The sequence below is a fragment of the Aspergillus chevalieri genome, chromosome 3, assembly GCF_016861735.1.
Source record: "Aspergillus chevalieri M1 DNA, chromosome 3, nearly complete sequence".
In the NCBI taxonomy this organism is placed as follows: domain Eukaryota; kingdom Fungi; phylum Ascomycota; class Eurotiomycetes; order Eurotiales; family Aspergillaceae; genus Aspergillus; species Aspergillus chevalieri.
Window position 1 is genome coordinate 256,455 of NC_057364.1, and position 13,557 is coordinate 270,011.

Consider the following 13,557-nt stretch of genomic DNA (forward strand, 5'->3'; position numbering starts at 1 on the left):
TATCACATTTTATCTGTTTTGGTTGTAGGATTTAGTGCGGGATTGTCAGTTTCAGCACTTTGCAGGATTCTGCTGCATGGATACTCTGTATGGAGTAGAGCAGATGATTTCAACGCATAATCTTCTCCATATCATTGATTTTGTATGTGATTCTGTATCATTCCGGACAATACAAGTGGACAATAGAACATGTTCCTGGACGAAAACGAACCCTGGTAGCGAGACGGTTGCAGAAACACGTGATGGCGGAGATTGGAGATAAGAGCGGAGTCGCTCGGTTCAACATCATCCAACCTACACCATTGTCTATGGGCTATACCACACTGATTCGTCAAAATGAGCGATTTCAAAACTATCATGAAGGAGGGCTGGCACCCCAAAGCCCGCGATGGTGGAAAAGAAAGCTGGCGAAGCGATTTCAAAGGAATCAACCAAGTGGTCTGTTAGACCACCATCACTACGTGAATGACGAACACTAATTTCCATGCAGGCAGGATGGATGGGGAAAGGCAAAGACTCTAGCAGCGAAAAGTCCGAACACATCTCCACGCCGCTATCCTCGCTCAAAGACCCGGCATCGTTTGGACCTCCTCCGAAACACGTCAAATATCACGGCCCGTCGGCACTCCCGAACGAAACGACTCCGGATCGCAGTGGTCTAGGCGCTCCGCTACGACAAGAACAGATTTATCAACAACGGCAACACCAGGCAGAGATTGAGGCACGGGAGGCAGAAGAACAAGCGGCGGAAGAAGAGAGACGGGCTGCACCTCCAGCACCATATCGGGTCAATACAACGGGACTGAGGACAGATCATCTTCCACCACCGCCGAAACGAGTGGGCTCCTCAATTTCAGGAAGTTCTGCATCTTCGGGGAACTCGAACTCGAGACCTCCACCCAGTCTTCCGCCCCGACTGCCTCCGCGAACGAATTCCACACCCGTACAGTCTCCGCCCGCATACTCGCCGATACCACAACCGGGATTAGGACCAGCGTCAGATGGATATGTCAATCAGGGTGCGACATCTCGACTGGCCAATGCCGGTGTCTCGGTTCCTGCTCTGGGAGTTGGGGGCGAAAACCAGGATCTGCAGAGCACTGCCTCACCGGGAGGGGCCCCTGTCAACGAACTGCAAAGCCGTTTCTCTCAAATGAGAACGGGATCGTCTTACAGTCGACCTGCACCGCCTCCCCCGCCTGGACGAGGCAGGAATACCCCAGCACAAGATAACCCACCCGCGTCGGGTTCTGGGGGAGTCAGGTCTACGATCAACAACTTCCGCGAGCAACATGCGGACAAGATTGATGCCGGCAAACAGAAGATGGGTAACTTCCGTGAACAACATTCAGACAAGATCGATGCCGGCAAACAGAAGATGGGCAACTTCCGTGAACAACATTCAGACAAGATCGATGCCGGCAAACAGAAGATGGGCAACTTCCGTGAACAACATTCAGACAAGATCGATGCTGGCAAAGAAAAGATGGGCAACTTCCGTGAGCAACATGCGGATAAGATTGATACTGGCAAACAGAAAATAGGGAACTTCCGCGAACAACATGCAGACAAGATCGATACGGGCAAGGAAAAGATGGGTAACTTCCGCGAACAACATGCGGACAAGATCGATGCTGGCAAACAGAAAATGAGCGGATTGTCGAAGCGAATTGGTTCGTTCGTCGAGGGACAAAGGTCTCAGCCTAGTGAACGACCAGCACCACCGCCTTCAGCATCAACCCCCTCCACATCAAATGCGGGGGTGGAGAGCATAGCTAAGAAGAAGCCGCCTCCGCCGCCACCAAAACGTGCAGATATCCGGGCTCCGTCGGTCCAGACGGCGCCGTCTCCTTCGGGACCTCCCCCGTTGCCACTCAGCTCCAAGCCTAGGATTGTATGATTTTGTATGATCATTGTATAGTTGTACTTGTATCAATAGAGGTGCACTGTTGAAAATCTTAATTAATCAGTAATCAACCGCTGTACAACCGGTTGTAGTGTAGTTGTCGCTACACCTGCCGAATCGGGAAACAGGTCACGTGCAGTCCGGGGTAAGCGACCGGAAAAAAGAAAAAGGAACTGCAGAGTAACATGTCTGGTTGGTACAGAGTATATAATAGTCTTTGTGCAGTGTGATAATGGCACTTCTTGCATAGTTACTTTGTAGTATCTCCGCGATTCACAAGATGGAGGAAATCAGACTAAATCGTTGGGAGCCGAGGTCGGAAGGACTGCCAATCCCCAACAAATGCACCGCGCGGATCCACCACCAAAAAAATTCCTGAAAATCCTGAGGCTGAAGGGAAAAGGGCACATTATTCAGGCAACTTTGTTAAGTTAGCTAACTAAGTCGAAATCATTTCAGCCCTTTTTGTTGTCTCCAGGTCCGGTGGGTCAGCCAATTGGGCCTCATTCTTGCTGTATAGCTCAACTTTCTCTGCGGATCACCGCTATAAAATTCCTCCACCCTCCTTTTCCTCTCTTCCTTCCTCCTTTTCTCCTCTATTCAATTCCACACCCTGAACTAGACACACCATGTTCGACTACAACCTGGTCACCCCGTCGGGTCCGGCCACCGTGCGCATTGGTCTTCCTCATGCGTCTATGCTGAAATTTCCTCCCAACGAGCTTCCCGCGACTCTCCCGGCACCACAACTCGCAGAACTCACCTGGTACCAGCCATTCAACATCCCTCCCGAGCTCTTCCACCAGCTCCTCGATGTCCGCGTCCCCGTTACCATTGCCTCCCTCTACGCCGTCACCGTCGTGCTGCTCAATCGCGTGAACAAGAATCGCGGATACAAGCCATACGCCTTCAGCCAGACCCGCTGGTTCAAGGTCTTCGTCATCCTGCATAATGTCTTCCTCGCCATCTACTCCGCCTGGACCTTCGCCGCTATGTTCAGGGCCTTCCGTAACTCGTTGCCGGGCTTCAATAACCCCCACGGGCTAGCTGGGTGGGCGGATTCGCTGTGCAAGATTGGTGGTCCTCGTGGATATGGCAATGCAGCTTTGTACAACACTACCACGGAGCACTGGACCATGCCCAACCCGCAGTTCTCGTTGATTGAGGGTGGTATTCCGGATCCGCTTGATGATGGTCGTCTGTGGAACCAGGGTCTTGCCTTTTTGGGCTGGATTTTCTACCTCTCCAAGTTTTACGAGGTTTTCGACACGGCGATTATCCTGGCCAAGGGTAAAAAGAGCTCAACTCTGCAAACTTACCACCATACCGGTGCTATGATGTGCATGTGGGCTGGTATCCGCTACGTCGCGGCGCCGATCTGGATCTTTACTCTGGTCAACTCGTTCATTCATGCGATGATGGTACTTTTCCCTGAAGATTTCCCTTTTTTCTTTCTTCAAACTGACCTGTGACTACAGTACACCTACTACACCTTTACCGCCCTCCGCATCCGCGTCCCCGGTGTGATCAAGCGATCCTTGACTTCAATGCAGATCACCCAATTCCTCTTCGGAACCACCATGGCCGCCTCGTATCTGTTCGTCGACTACACTCTTCCCTTCTGGGACGCGCCTGAGTCCGGTGCTGGTGCTGGTGCTGGCGCTGGTGCCTCCGGATCGTGGTTGAAAAAGCTTGGCTTAGCCTCTGGTCAGCAGCAGCCCATTGGTCTCCCCACCGTCGGTGCAAAGCTCCCAGGCGTAGACTACCGCATGGTCCCCTGTCTGGACACCACCGGCCAGACCTTTGCCGTTTCGCTCAATGTCTCGTACCTCCTGCCTCTGACCTACCTCTTCGTCCGCTTCTTCGTCCGTTCGTACCTGTACCGCAAGGAGCCCAGCGTCCCCCAGCCTACCCACATGCACGCCGCCGAGAAGGCTGGTCTGGATGCTCTGAAGGGCGTTAGCCGCGAGATTCAAAAGGCCGTCGAGGTCAACGGTGAGACCAGCGAAGCCACCGAGGACGAAGCAGTCAAGGCTCAGGCTACCAAGCGCAAGGCATCTCCCGCTGCCGCCGACCAGTCCAAGGATTCACCCATCAGGACGCGCTCCTCGGCTGCCAAGAAGGCTGCGAACGGTGGTCGTCAGGAGGGATTCTCGCCTGTGAAAAAGGGTGTTAAGAAGTCTGAGGGCAGTGCCGGTAGTTCTCCTGCGGAGACTACAAACCCCTACGGAGTTTTGCAGAAGTCTTAGTCGAATTGACTGTCCTATTCTCATTCTCCATCTTTAAGACCGCGGGCTGACTCGTCAACACCCGCCAGTCACCAAAACTAACACCTAAACCAAATCTACAACCACAACCAAAATCACTTATCATCATTCATGATGATAACACGAGAGCAGTGACGTTTCGTCCCGATAACACGATTACCACGTTTTTCCTTTTCCCGTTCATTCTTATTTCCATTGTTATGCTACATGTTCCACGGAGTTAGGGCTGGGTGCTTTGCAGCTGTTTGTGTAAATATCTATATGTCTGTCGCTTGTCTCTAGAGGAAGACGGGTGATGCTGGCAGGTCGGGTGTGTATATTATAGATAATATCTAGATACCGTTCAGTAATAGGGCTGAACTGCGTGTTGCGACTAGAGTCATTGGTCGTCATCCATATCCACTACCTGACCACTTTGAAAAAAGCAAACGCTTCGTACAACATTCCGTAGTAAAGCATGCTAGGCCTATGATAGACCCAACCCCAATTCCTGATCCATCCCAGAAAGCGGAGTCCCACTAACAGTTTGCGCGGTTATTAGGATCAATGTAAGATGGGCTTTATTCAATATGTATTTTTCATTCACTGGTGTCAATGATAGTCTCCTACTTGCTTTCCTTGAAATACGGGCAAGGTATCTTCGTCTACTTCCACTTCCACTTACAACTTCTCTATCAATACGATGGTGTAAACTGGCACGTAGCCTACAGTCACCTATTACCTATTTCTTGATTTTACGTCTCATGGGAAGATGGCCTGCTAACCCATGTTACTTTCAGCTGCATACACGCTAAATGGCCAGAAGACATGATTTCTTGGACAATGTCTGGTGATAACTCGTCCGCTGGCAATAAGACGAGAGATAACCGCGAGAAATTTATTATATGGTGTCAGTCATCAATATTTCGCTCGTTTTCCGTAGGCCGATATGGTCTAAGAATAAACCGGGTTAGTCTTGCTCAATATGACCTGGCTTTCGACTTTGCTAACTGCTAACCAGTGCAGATAGTGGTAGTGAATATACACACACAAACACTGGCTAAATCATGCCGTCGCACATCCAAATCCCATGACGATAAAGAAGGGCACATCTGGGATTGTTCTTACCGACTCTAACCCAGATTCCTTTCCCACTTTTTTTTTTTCGAGCGGGATAGCGTCATTCTGGCAACTGTGGCTGGACTTGAGGAATTTACTCAAAAATCAGCAATCGAGCATATAATGACTCTTACGGATACCAGGATATGCCACCAGCACAGAAAACGTTTACAATCATTCGCCTGTCTCCCTATCTCGGTCCGCATTCGCGACGTTCGCAAGAAAGGGCTACCAGCAGGGCTGGCCACAGGGGCCATAATCTTTTAACAAACGGCATGATCGATGGCACCGAAGCCACAGCCTCGTAAGGGCCGATTTATCCTGCTACATTTTAGCTCTGCAGACTTTACGTACGTCAAGACAAGACCACTGTGGAAAACATCAGCAGAAACGAACGCGGTTCGTCACCTTCGAGTGATACTGCCCGAGCTGGTCTTTGAAACTTTCCGCTTGGCTTTGCTTATCCAGCAAGGCGAGCACTCAATATTGAAATTGTTAATGAACGGCACCACATAATGGCTGTCCAAATCAGACTGCATGCAGTGTGAGTTTCAATAGTGCTCTCAACAGCCATACTCTCAATAACGATCAAGGACAGATGGTTGCAGATTTAGTTCTCGCGTGGCGCAGGAATACCACGAGCTATGATACAACCATTGGGTCCTTAAGTCTAGAGATTGACGAGCCAGACAATGAAGAGGTTGTGACCTGAAAACAGGTTGCTAGAGACATCACCCTCGCCGGTGTTTGAGGGTCTGATTCAAAGAAGTTGTAGACTTGGACATCTTATTGTCTATTCGTGGAAGGTCTTTTGAAGGGGTTTTTTGAAAAGGGGTTTACGAGCTGCGCAACGCGTATGGATGCTCCACATACGGGCTTTCGTCAAAGGAAAGGTGCCGCCTGTAGCACATATCGCTCGCTATCAAGCGATCCATAAAATGGCGCGGATTTTCAACATACTTAGTAAGTTGCAAACAAAATTGCTACACGATGACTATCATTCTCCGATAGGGTGTACTAAACGAAAGTCCGCTGAGACAGAGGCTTTAAATTCAACCAGAAAAGGGCTTAAAAATCGCCCGGTTCTATTCCTGGGTAATGCCCTTACCATCTGGAATAACGTGTCGGTCTTACATGATCCACTTGGCATCCACGATTGTCATATGTACACGGTTGAAATAAGGACTCTTAGTGTTCTTCAGAATAATATGGCTTATTGTGAGATCGTTGACGACTACTTGATACTGTAGGTATCGTGCAGCTTTCCCAACGGGGCCGAATTGCGAACCCAAGGTCTGAGGCCAGACCAACAGATACTGCAGGAGCTCAACGAGGAGTGGGTTGAAGGACAGAGCCAGCAGCGGATGTCAAAATACCGGGTCAAGAAGGGGCATGCCATACTGGAGTCCCTATGACCTGCTTGGGTTGTTTCTTTCCTCTTAGGCGCCAATACCCAAGGGGGCCACCAAGAACACCTTTTACCTGCCACTTGCGGCGGCGCTGGTGCAAACGCCTGGGGCACCAGACCCCTTGCGTATACAGTTGCATTTGGCGCGCCGGTGGAGCGAACGACGAGTTCTTTCTGGGGGCATCATTGGAGGGGTTCAACGTCGATGCGGAAAGGACGGGGACGTGGGAGCAGCATCTTCGGATGGGCGCAGTTTTTGCTGGTGATGAAGAGCGGCTTAGGCTGCTGGGATAGTCCTTTGCCCGCAGCCCAATGATCATCGCCAAAGGGGCACAGGGATCGTGCGTTTGAAATTGTGCAGAAACTTATGGTTTTCTAAAATCCTAATCATAAGTACTCGGTCTGTATCTACCCCTTCCGTTTTGTTTGGCTCATGCTCATTGGGATAGCAGATATCTGAGCATTATCACAACAAACGATGTGGTCATATCTGGAGAAATAACGCCGAGAATGTTAACTGTCAAATTATGAAAAAGGCGTGAGTTGGGGCCAAGAATCATAATCGCGCACAAAGAAAACGGAAGAAACGACAAGTCGACGAGTTCAGACACGCTTCTCCGTGTGCTGAACAAATAACAAATTAGGCAGGTGTTCCGCGATCTAAGGGTTGGCACGAGGAGCTGAAGGTAAATTGCATCGTTGTCGTCCATATGATATGACCACCCAATATATCTTTGTGCTTCGGACAGGATGCGTCTGTTTCCTCGGATTCCTCAGATTCTTTGGGGATGAACAGCGTCTGAAACCGCCACAGGCACTGCTTAGCCGTTGTACGTCTAATACCAAAGGCATTTTGGCATGGTGATTAAATCTTGCATTTGATTCGTTGAGATACTTTCTATGCTTCCGTCAGCCAAACTTACTCGTATCGCCCTTTACTGACGAAAACACTATCAGGGCATCTAACAAGCTACAAACGAAGAGTACCAGGTAGAACAGTTCGTTTTCTTTGATATTATCGGTGTGATCAACTGTTCTGTGTTCGTAAGTATATGGCATATGGCATATGGTATATGGCAACCAGAGAAGACCAGCATCTTGTTTTACAAACTATACATAGTCCCAAAACATCAAGCCTGGACTCTTCATATCTATTCCATTCATGTACAGTACATAAAAAAAAATGTCCCCTATAACTCTGTAACATACCCCCCATCCCCATCAAATCAAAATCCCATCCCATTAACAAAACCCTAAACAGGACGCACCATCCATGCACCTAAAGTGACCAGGCTTCCACATTAACGATCAACCCCACCCCTCACTCCACGGACAAGGATTAAGGTCAGGGAAGTCGTCGTACAAAAACAACTTTCACACAAAGTATCGTACAAACCCCAGAAAAAACCCCGACCCCAAGCCCAAAGAACAACCAACCCCGCATAATTCATGCACCGCAGCTAATGGAAACCAATAGAGAGCAAAACAAACTGTTCAAGAAACGAGGAAACCCGGGATGAGTGCAATAAACATCCGGCACTTTTCACTATCAAGCACCAGAGCAAGGGAAACCCTGTCTGCCGTCTCTTCTAGAAGTCTTCTACCCAGTCTTATCCGTCAACATAACCAGGGCCACGGTCCAAGCCTGGCTAAATAAGCACCCAAAAAGATAAAAAAAAAATAAAATAAAATAAAAAACTGTGGACCAAAATAGACAGAGCTAGCACCTGTCTGGGCTAGAACTGAGATAGCCACTGTTCGAGTGTGATCAATGAGGGCCGTTCCAATGCGACGTGACACGAGATTGACAAACAGGAAGAATAAACTGTACGCATGGACCCTGGACCATGGCCGTGCTTTTTCTTTTTCTATCCGGGACTGGGTCATCTGCCCTACAAGATCTTACATTACTATTGTACAACACTGAATTCCGGACATACGGTAAACAGTACAGTAGTGCAGACGTCGGCGAATTCTGTCTTCCGTCGGACGCGGGTTCATATCGCGGGGTGAAAATCTGGAGATATCATATCCACGGGGTCACGGCTAGGAAAATTGCGGAGGTTGGGTGTTGATTGTGGGTGAGGTCCTGTCTCCGGATACACACAGAATTGAGACTCCTATGCTCGCGGTGGGTCAGGAGGATATAAAGCATTGATGCATCCCGGCCTACAGACTTTACTAGCAATCCGAATAGAGTTGCGATTCTCATCTACCTAGCTCGTCATGACCGGCGAACTCATAGGAAGTTAAGTGGGTTACAAATGACCGAGTAGGTGACAACGTCCATGATGCAGTTAATCACAAAAATATCTCACGCAATTAAAAACGCGAAAAGAAAGCAATTGAAGGAGAAAGCTGGTTTCTCGTTCCAGATCCATATCATCCAACCCACGATTACCGATGAACAACAAAAGAGAAGAAAAGAGTGATAAAAGATACACACGAAAACATATGCACAGTACAAGAAAGAAAAGGAAAATAAGAGATCTAAATGGGTACTCAGGGGACTGGGTCCATTCATGAAAAAAAAAAAAAAGAATAAGCGAATGAATCAAAACAGCCGGCCAGTGCAAGAACAAAAAAAAAAAAAAAAAAACCAATTTTCACTTTCAAAAAAAAAAATAAGAGAAAAAAGATGCAGTTATTTAAAATGGTAAAGGGAAAGAAAAGAAACCATGTACGTCATGGGCCGAAAGACGATAGGTAGATCGATGCTCAAAATCAGCATGCAATAGATCGAGGCCAAATGATCCTGGTGGTCAATGGCATGGATATCTCCAACACTCAACACCCCGTTGGTCAGAACGAGGGAATTAAAATAACCCGGTAACCAGGGACCGAGTAGAGCAGGACTAGGACGTTGCTTTCACCGTAACTCCCATGAACGCGTCAAGAGAGGCGATGGTCGTAATCCGCGTCATGAATGTAATGAACATTCATGACAGAGTCGAACGCGCAAAGAAACAAGGATCGCTCTAAAAGAAAACGACAAATGACACCATGCAAAATGAAAAAACGAAACGAAACGCCATCGAATGCTGCAATTTAAAGGAAGTGGGTGTAAACTTTTGAGGTCTCGTGAACCTCCATCTCCTGTTATCGGTTAGCAGCCGTTGATTGACTCAAATGGGTCAAGATTGTCTCACCATCTTAAAGTTGTTGAGCTCCTCCTTGATCTGCTGGGCAAGAAGAGGAGTCAACCGGTTGCAGGTCGCAACGTCACCCCGGCGATCATACTCGCCGCTGGTCCATGTTTCATGGAGCTGAATGCGAGGGCTAAAGATCAGGCTCTTAGGAGCCATCGGAGGACTCGGTGCACCCTTGGACTCAGCAAAGTAGTCCTCGCCGGCAATCTTGACCCGGTTTCCGGACCGGTCTTCTGGTGTGCTGGGAGTACTCGAATGCGGCGATTCACTACTATTGGCATCTCTCGATTTGGCAGGTGTCGACAGAGCAGGTTCGGAATGGGTTTCTGCATAGTGCGTTAGCTCATGTTTCTTTATGGCGTTGATTGGTCAACTCACTCTTCAAGATTCCCTTCCTAACGGCTGCCAGAACCTCTGCCCGCTCGTTGTCACTTCCCACGATGCTCTTCCGCGGTCCATCTGAGCTTGGGCCGCTCGTTCCAGTTACAGCCTCCTGGGAATTCGGTTCCACCTTGGGGAAGACCGTGCCCCCGCGGGGAAGATCCTGAGGATCAGCATTAACCAAAACACTGTTACGGTCCGCCTCGATATTGACCATGGACACCTGCGGGGCGCTAGGCTCCACGGCAATGCCGTCTGTCGAAGAAGTGCTCATAACTGACTTGGGACGGAACAGTCCGACCAAGGATCGGGTCGACTTCTTCATACCCTTGCCCATCTTGCGCAACATCACTGACGCTGACGAAGCGGTAGAAGAAACGGACAAATTATCGTTAGAACGGTTAAACAGATGGCCTTGATAATGCGAGTAGATACTCTCTCCCAAGCCACTAGCCTCCTGTTGCTCTGCAATAGCGGCCTGCTCCGCGCCCAGCTCCTCATTGAGCAATTCCCGTCGGGTCTTTTCCACTGAGAGTGCTTCCTTCTTCTGCGCATTATTCGAGGCCTTGAGCAGCTCAGAGGCGCTTCCAAACGAGAACGCTCGCCGCAGCCGCGACTTGCCCGGTCCTTTGGCGCTGCTGTTGGCTATCTCTGCGGCGCGCTGCGTAGCAGGGCTGTGTGCGGGGCCCGTGGGCATGGTGCGCTCCTTGGGAGCGGCTTGAGGCGCTGGCGGGTTGGAAGGACTAGCGTCGGCTGAAACGGGCTGTGATAAAGGCGAAGGCTTGTTCACTCGTGTGTCGTCGGGTTTGCCTCGAGCTGACGAGGACGAATCGCCATCACGGACCTATCCAGTTAGTTTGGCTCCAGAGAAGAACAAGAATAGAGAACGTACAGTAGAAGTCGAGGACTGTGCCGAATGGGTGCTTCCTTCGTTTTGAGCAGGCTTGGTTTGGTCAAAGTAATCCTGGCCGGTGGTGGAGGGCGTAGGAGATGCGGAAGGCAGATGAAGCTGTAGATTAATGAGACCAGCATTATCCATGTTACCCCAGCTCCTTCGTCGGTATCTCTTGGCCAGCTCCGTCTGTGGCCTATCAGGACGAGAGGTATCATCGGCACTCGAGACCCGGACGTGCCCCCGGGCAGTAGGATGGCCGGGGAGAGAGGCCAGTTGACTATCATCCACACTCGGCCCCGGCTGGTGAGAAGAATTCGTCGACTGTGCACCCGCAGCACCTTCCGCCCGTCTATTCCCACGACGATACCGGTCTGGCGAGGGTTTGGCGACAGTAGGGGAGGAAATGTTCATCAGGGGTGAGGGTGGGGGGAGATTCACGGTCGAAAGGGGACGAATGGGTTGGTCGACCGACTGCTGCGATGAGGGCTTGCGAGTGGGAATGACCGAATCGTCCTTGGAAAGATGCATTGGAGGCGTGGAAGATACAGGACCAGCTGCAGGATGATTCAGAGAATGCGAAGAGCCTCCGGCATGAGCCGTCAGCGGCGGAGCTGATGGAGCCGAGATGGTACGGTTCTCTGGTCGAGGATGAGGGTTCCAGGACTGACGGATCTGCGGGTTGGGGGAAGTGGGGGTGTTGTAAGAGGTCACAGCCTGGTGACCATTAGGTCGATAGCTCCCAGAGCTGCCCGCCGGGGCGTAAGGGTTCCAAGACATGGAGGAATTGCGAGCGGTATGGTGATGGTGGTGTTGATGTTGCTGCGAGGACGACGAAGCGGGACGAGTCTGCAGCACAGGAACCGTGCTAGTTTGCTGAGGGATGGTCTGAACCAATGCAGCCATGATGTTGGACTTTTGTTGATTTCTTTGGTTGCTTCCACCACCACGTATCCTCCCAGGGTTGGACGGTTGGACGCGTGTTTTGGGGACGATTCAGGGGATGACGAATCTCGATAGGCGAACGGGCACCGCGCAGCGAGATCGAGACAAAACAGGGACAATCGGAGGAATCAAGGGTCTAGAATTGGTTGAATGTCAGCAAACTGCAGTGAACGAGGCTGTCAATTGCCCTGTATCCTCAGCCCCCTTGGCCTCCCTGTCACAAAAAAAAAAAAAGATAAGGTCTTATCTGGGAGTCGTACCTAAGAGGATTGATGCAACGGAGGAAACGAAACACAGAGAACGCGGTAGGACAAGAATCGAGGAGAAAAATGCAGGTTCAAGAGAGGACGAGGGGCGAGGAACGAGGAAACGAGAGAGGATGAAACGGTGAGACGACGACGACGACCTTAAGGCGAGAGAGAATAAATGGAACAGCAAGGTTCCAGGATGATCGGAAAGCGACGTGCTGTTATTGTCGAGCCATGTACGACCGTTGTACACCACCCGGGCTGATACAGAAGATGAGAAGATGAACGATGAACGAAATGAAGAGAGGTCAAGGAATGTTCAAGCGAAGCGACACGATGGGCCGATCACTGGCCTTGCGCTTTGGTTGGCGGGCGGGAGAGGAAGGAAAAGGGGGGAAGAGAGAGATGTCGGGAGGGGGAGACACTGATTACAAAAAAAAAAAAAAAAGAGATAGAGAAGAGATAAAAGCAAAAATGACAATAGAACCAAGATAGAAAAAGGGAAAAGAAATAAAAAAGAGAGAGAGAAATAGAGAGAGGAGGGGAATTTGGGGAGGGTGTGAGAGGAGAGAGATCTCGATGGGCGGATGGAGGATGGAGGATGGCGGATGGATAATAGGGGACACCACCAGAAATACTAGTAAGTCCTGGCAGACAGAGAAAGTCACCACGACTCTTTTGTTTTTTTTTTTTTTTCCATGATAATTATTCTGATAGTATTCTTAGCGGCAGTATTATTTCTGCTATTACTACCATGATCAGGACTATTGCTATTACGAGTACTGCAGTGACAGCGGAGCCGACGGGAGACATCCAGAGGACACTTCTTTTTTTACTTTCGTTCCTGACAACCGAGCATAAGGGCTTAATACTTTTCTTTCCTTCTCTTCTTTGCTTCTCCTTTACTCTCTCCATAACATCACACTTTCTACAATACTCTGTACTGCTAATACTCTCCTGAATCCACTGTCGTATCGGTGCAATCACCGGCCAATCACCGTCCAGTACTACTCCCGGCCGGATCCACTGCTCCTAACGCGACACTATTCCTCTTTGGGACTCGACTCTGAGACTCGATGAGTGAATTGCAGAGTATTTTCATACTGCCATCCTGACTGTACTTGTACATCACAGTCCAGATACTGTCTGAAATAGCAACCACTCACTACGTAGGCACCCAGCAATGGGCTGTAATGACAGAGTACAGTAATTTAACTGCTGCTGTATTTGTAGACCTTCTCCAGTCTCCGCGGCTGCTCGGAA

The 13,557-nt window shown here is 49.8% G+C and overlaps 3 protein-coding genes across 3 annotated transcripts; 2 read left to right on the forward strand and 1 right to left on the reverse strand.

The window, feature by feature from the left end:
• Positions 1 to 336: 336 nt before the first annotated feature.
• ACHE_30098S (uncharacterized protein) lies at positions 337 to 1,900 on the forward strand (the record flags this gene model as incomplete). The annotated part of the gene is made up of 2 exons (XM_043276679.1): positions 337 to 438; positions 491 to 1,900. 2 exons carry the CDS (start codon positions 337 to 339, stop codon positions 1,898 to 1,900), a joined length of 1,512 nt encoding a protein of 503 aa, XP_043134633.1.
• A 635-nt stretch (positions 1,901 to 2,535) lies between these two features.
• On the forward strand, positions 2,536 to 4,155 carry ACHE_30099S (elongation of very long chain fatty acids protein; the record flags this gene model as incomplete). The annotated part of the gene is made up of 2 exons (XM_043276680.1): positions 2,536 to 3,327; positions 3,385 to 4,155. The coding sequence occupies 2 exons, from the start codon at positions 2,536 to 2,538 to the stop codon at positions 4,153 to 4,155; spliced, it is 1,563 nt and encodes a 520-aa protein (XP_043134634.1).
• A 5,572-nt stretch (positions 4,156 to 9,727) lies between these two features.
• BNI4 (uncharacterized protein) lies at positions 9,728 to 12,007 on the reverse strand (the record flags this gene model as incomplete). Its single annotated transcript, XM_043276681.1, has 4 exons — positions 9,728 to 9,775; positions 9,829 to 10,154; positions 10,207 to 11,053; positions 11,102 to 12,007. 4 exons carry the CDS (start codon positions 12,005 to 12,007, stop codon positions 9,728 to 9,730), a joined length of 2,127 nt encoding a protein of 708 aa, XP_043134635.1.
• Between the last annotated feature and the right edge of the window lie 1,550 nt (positions 12,008 to 13,557).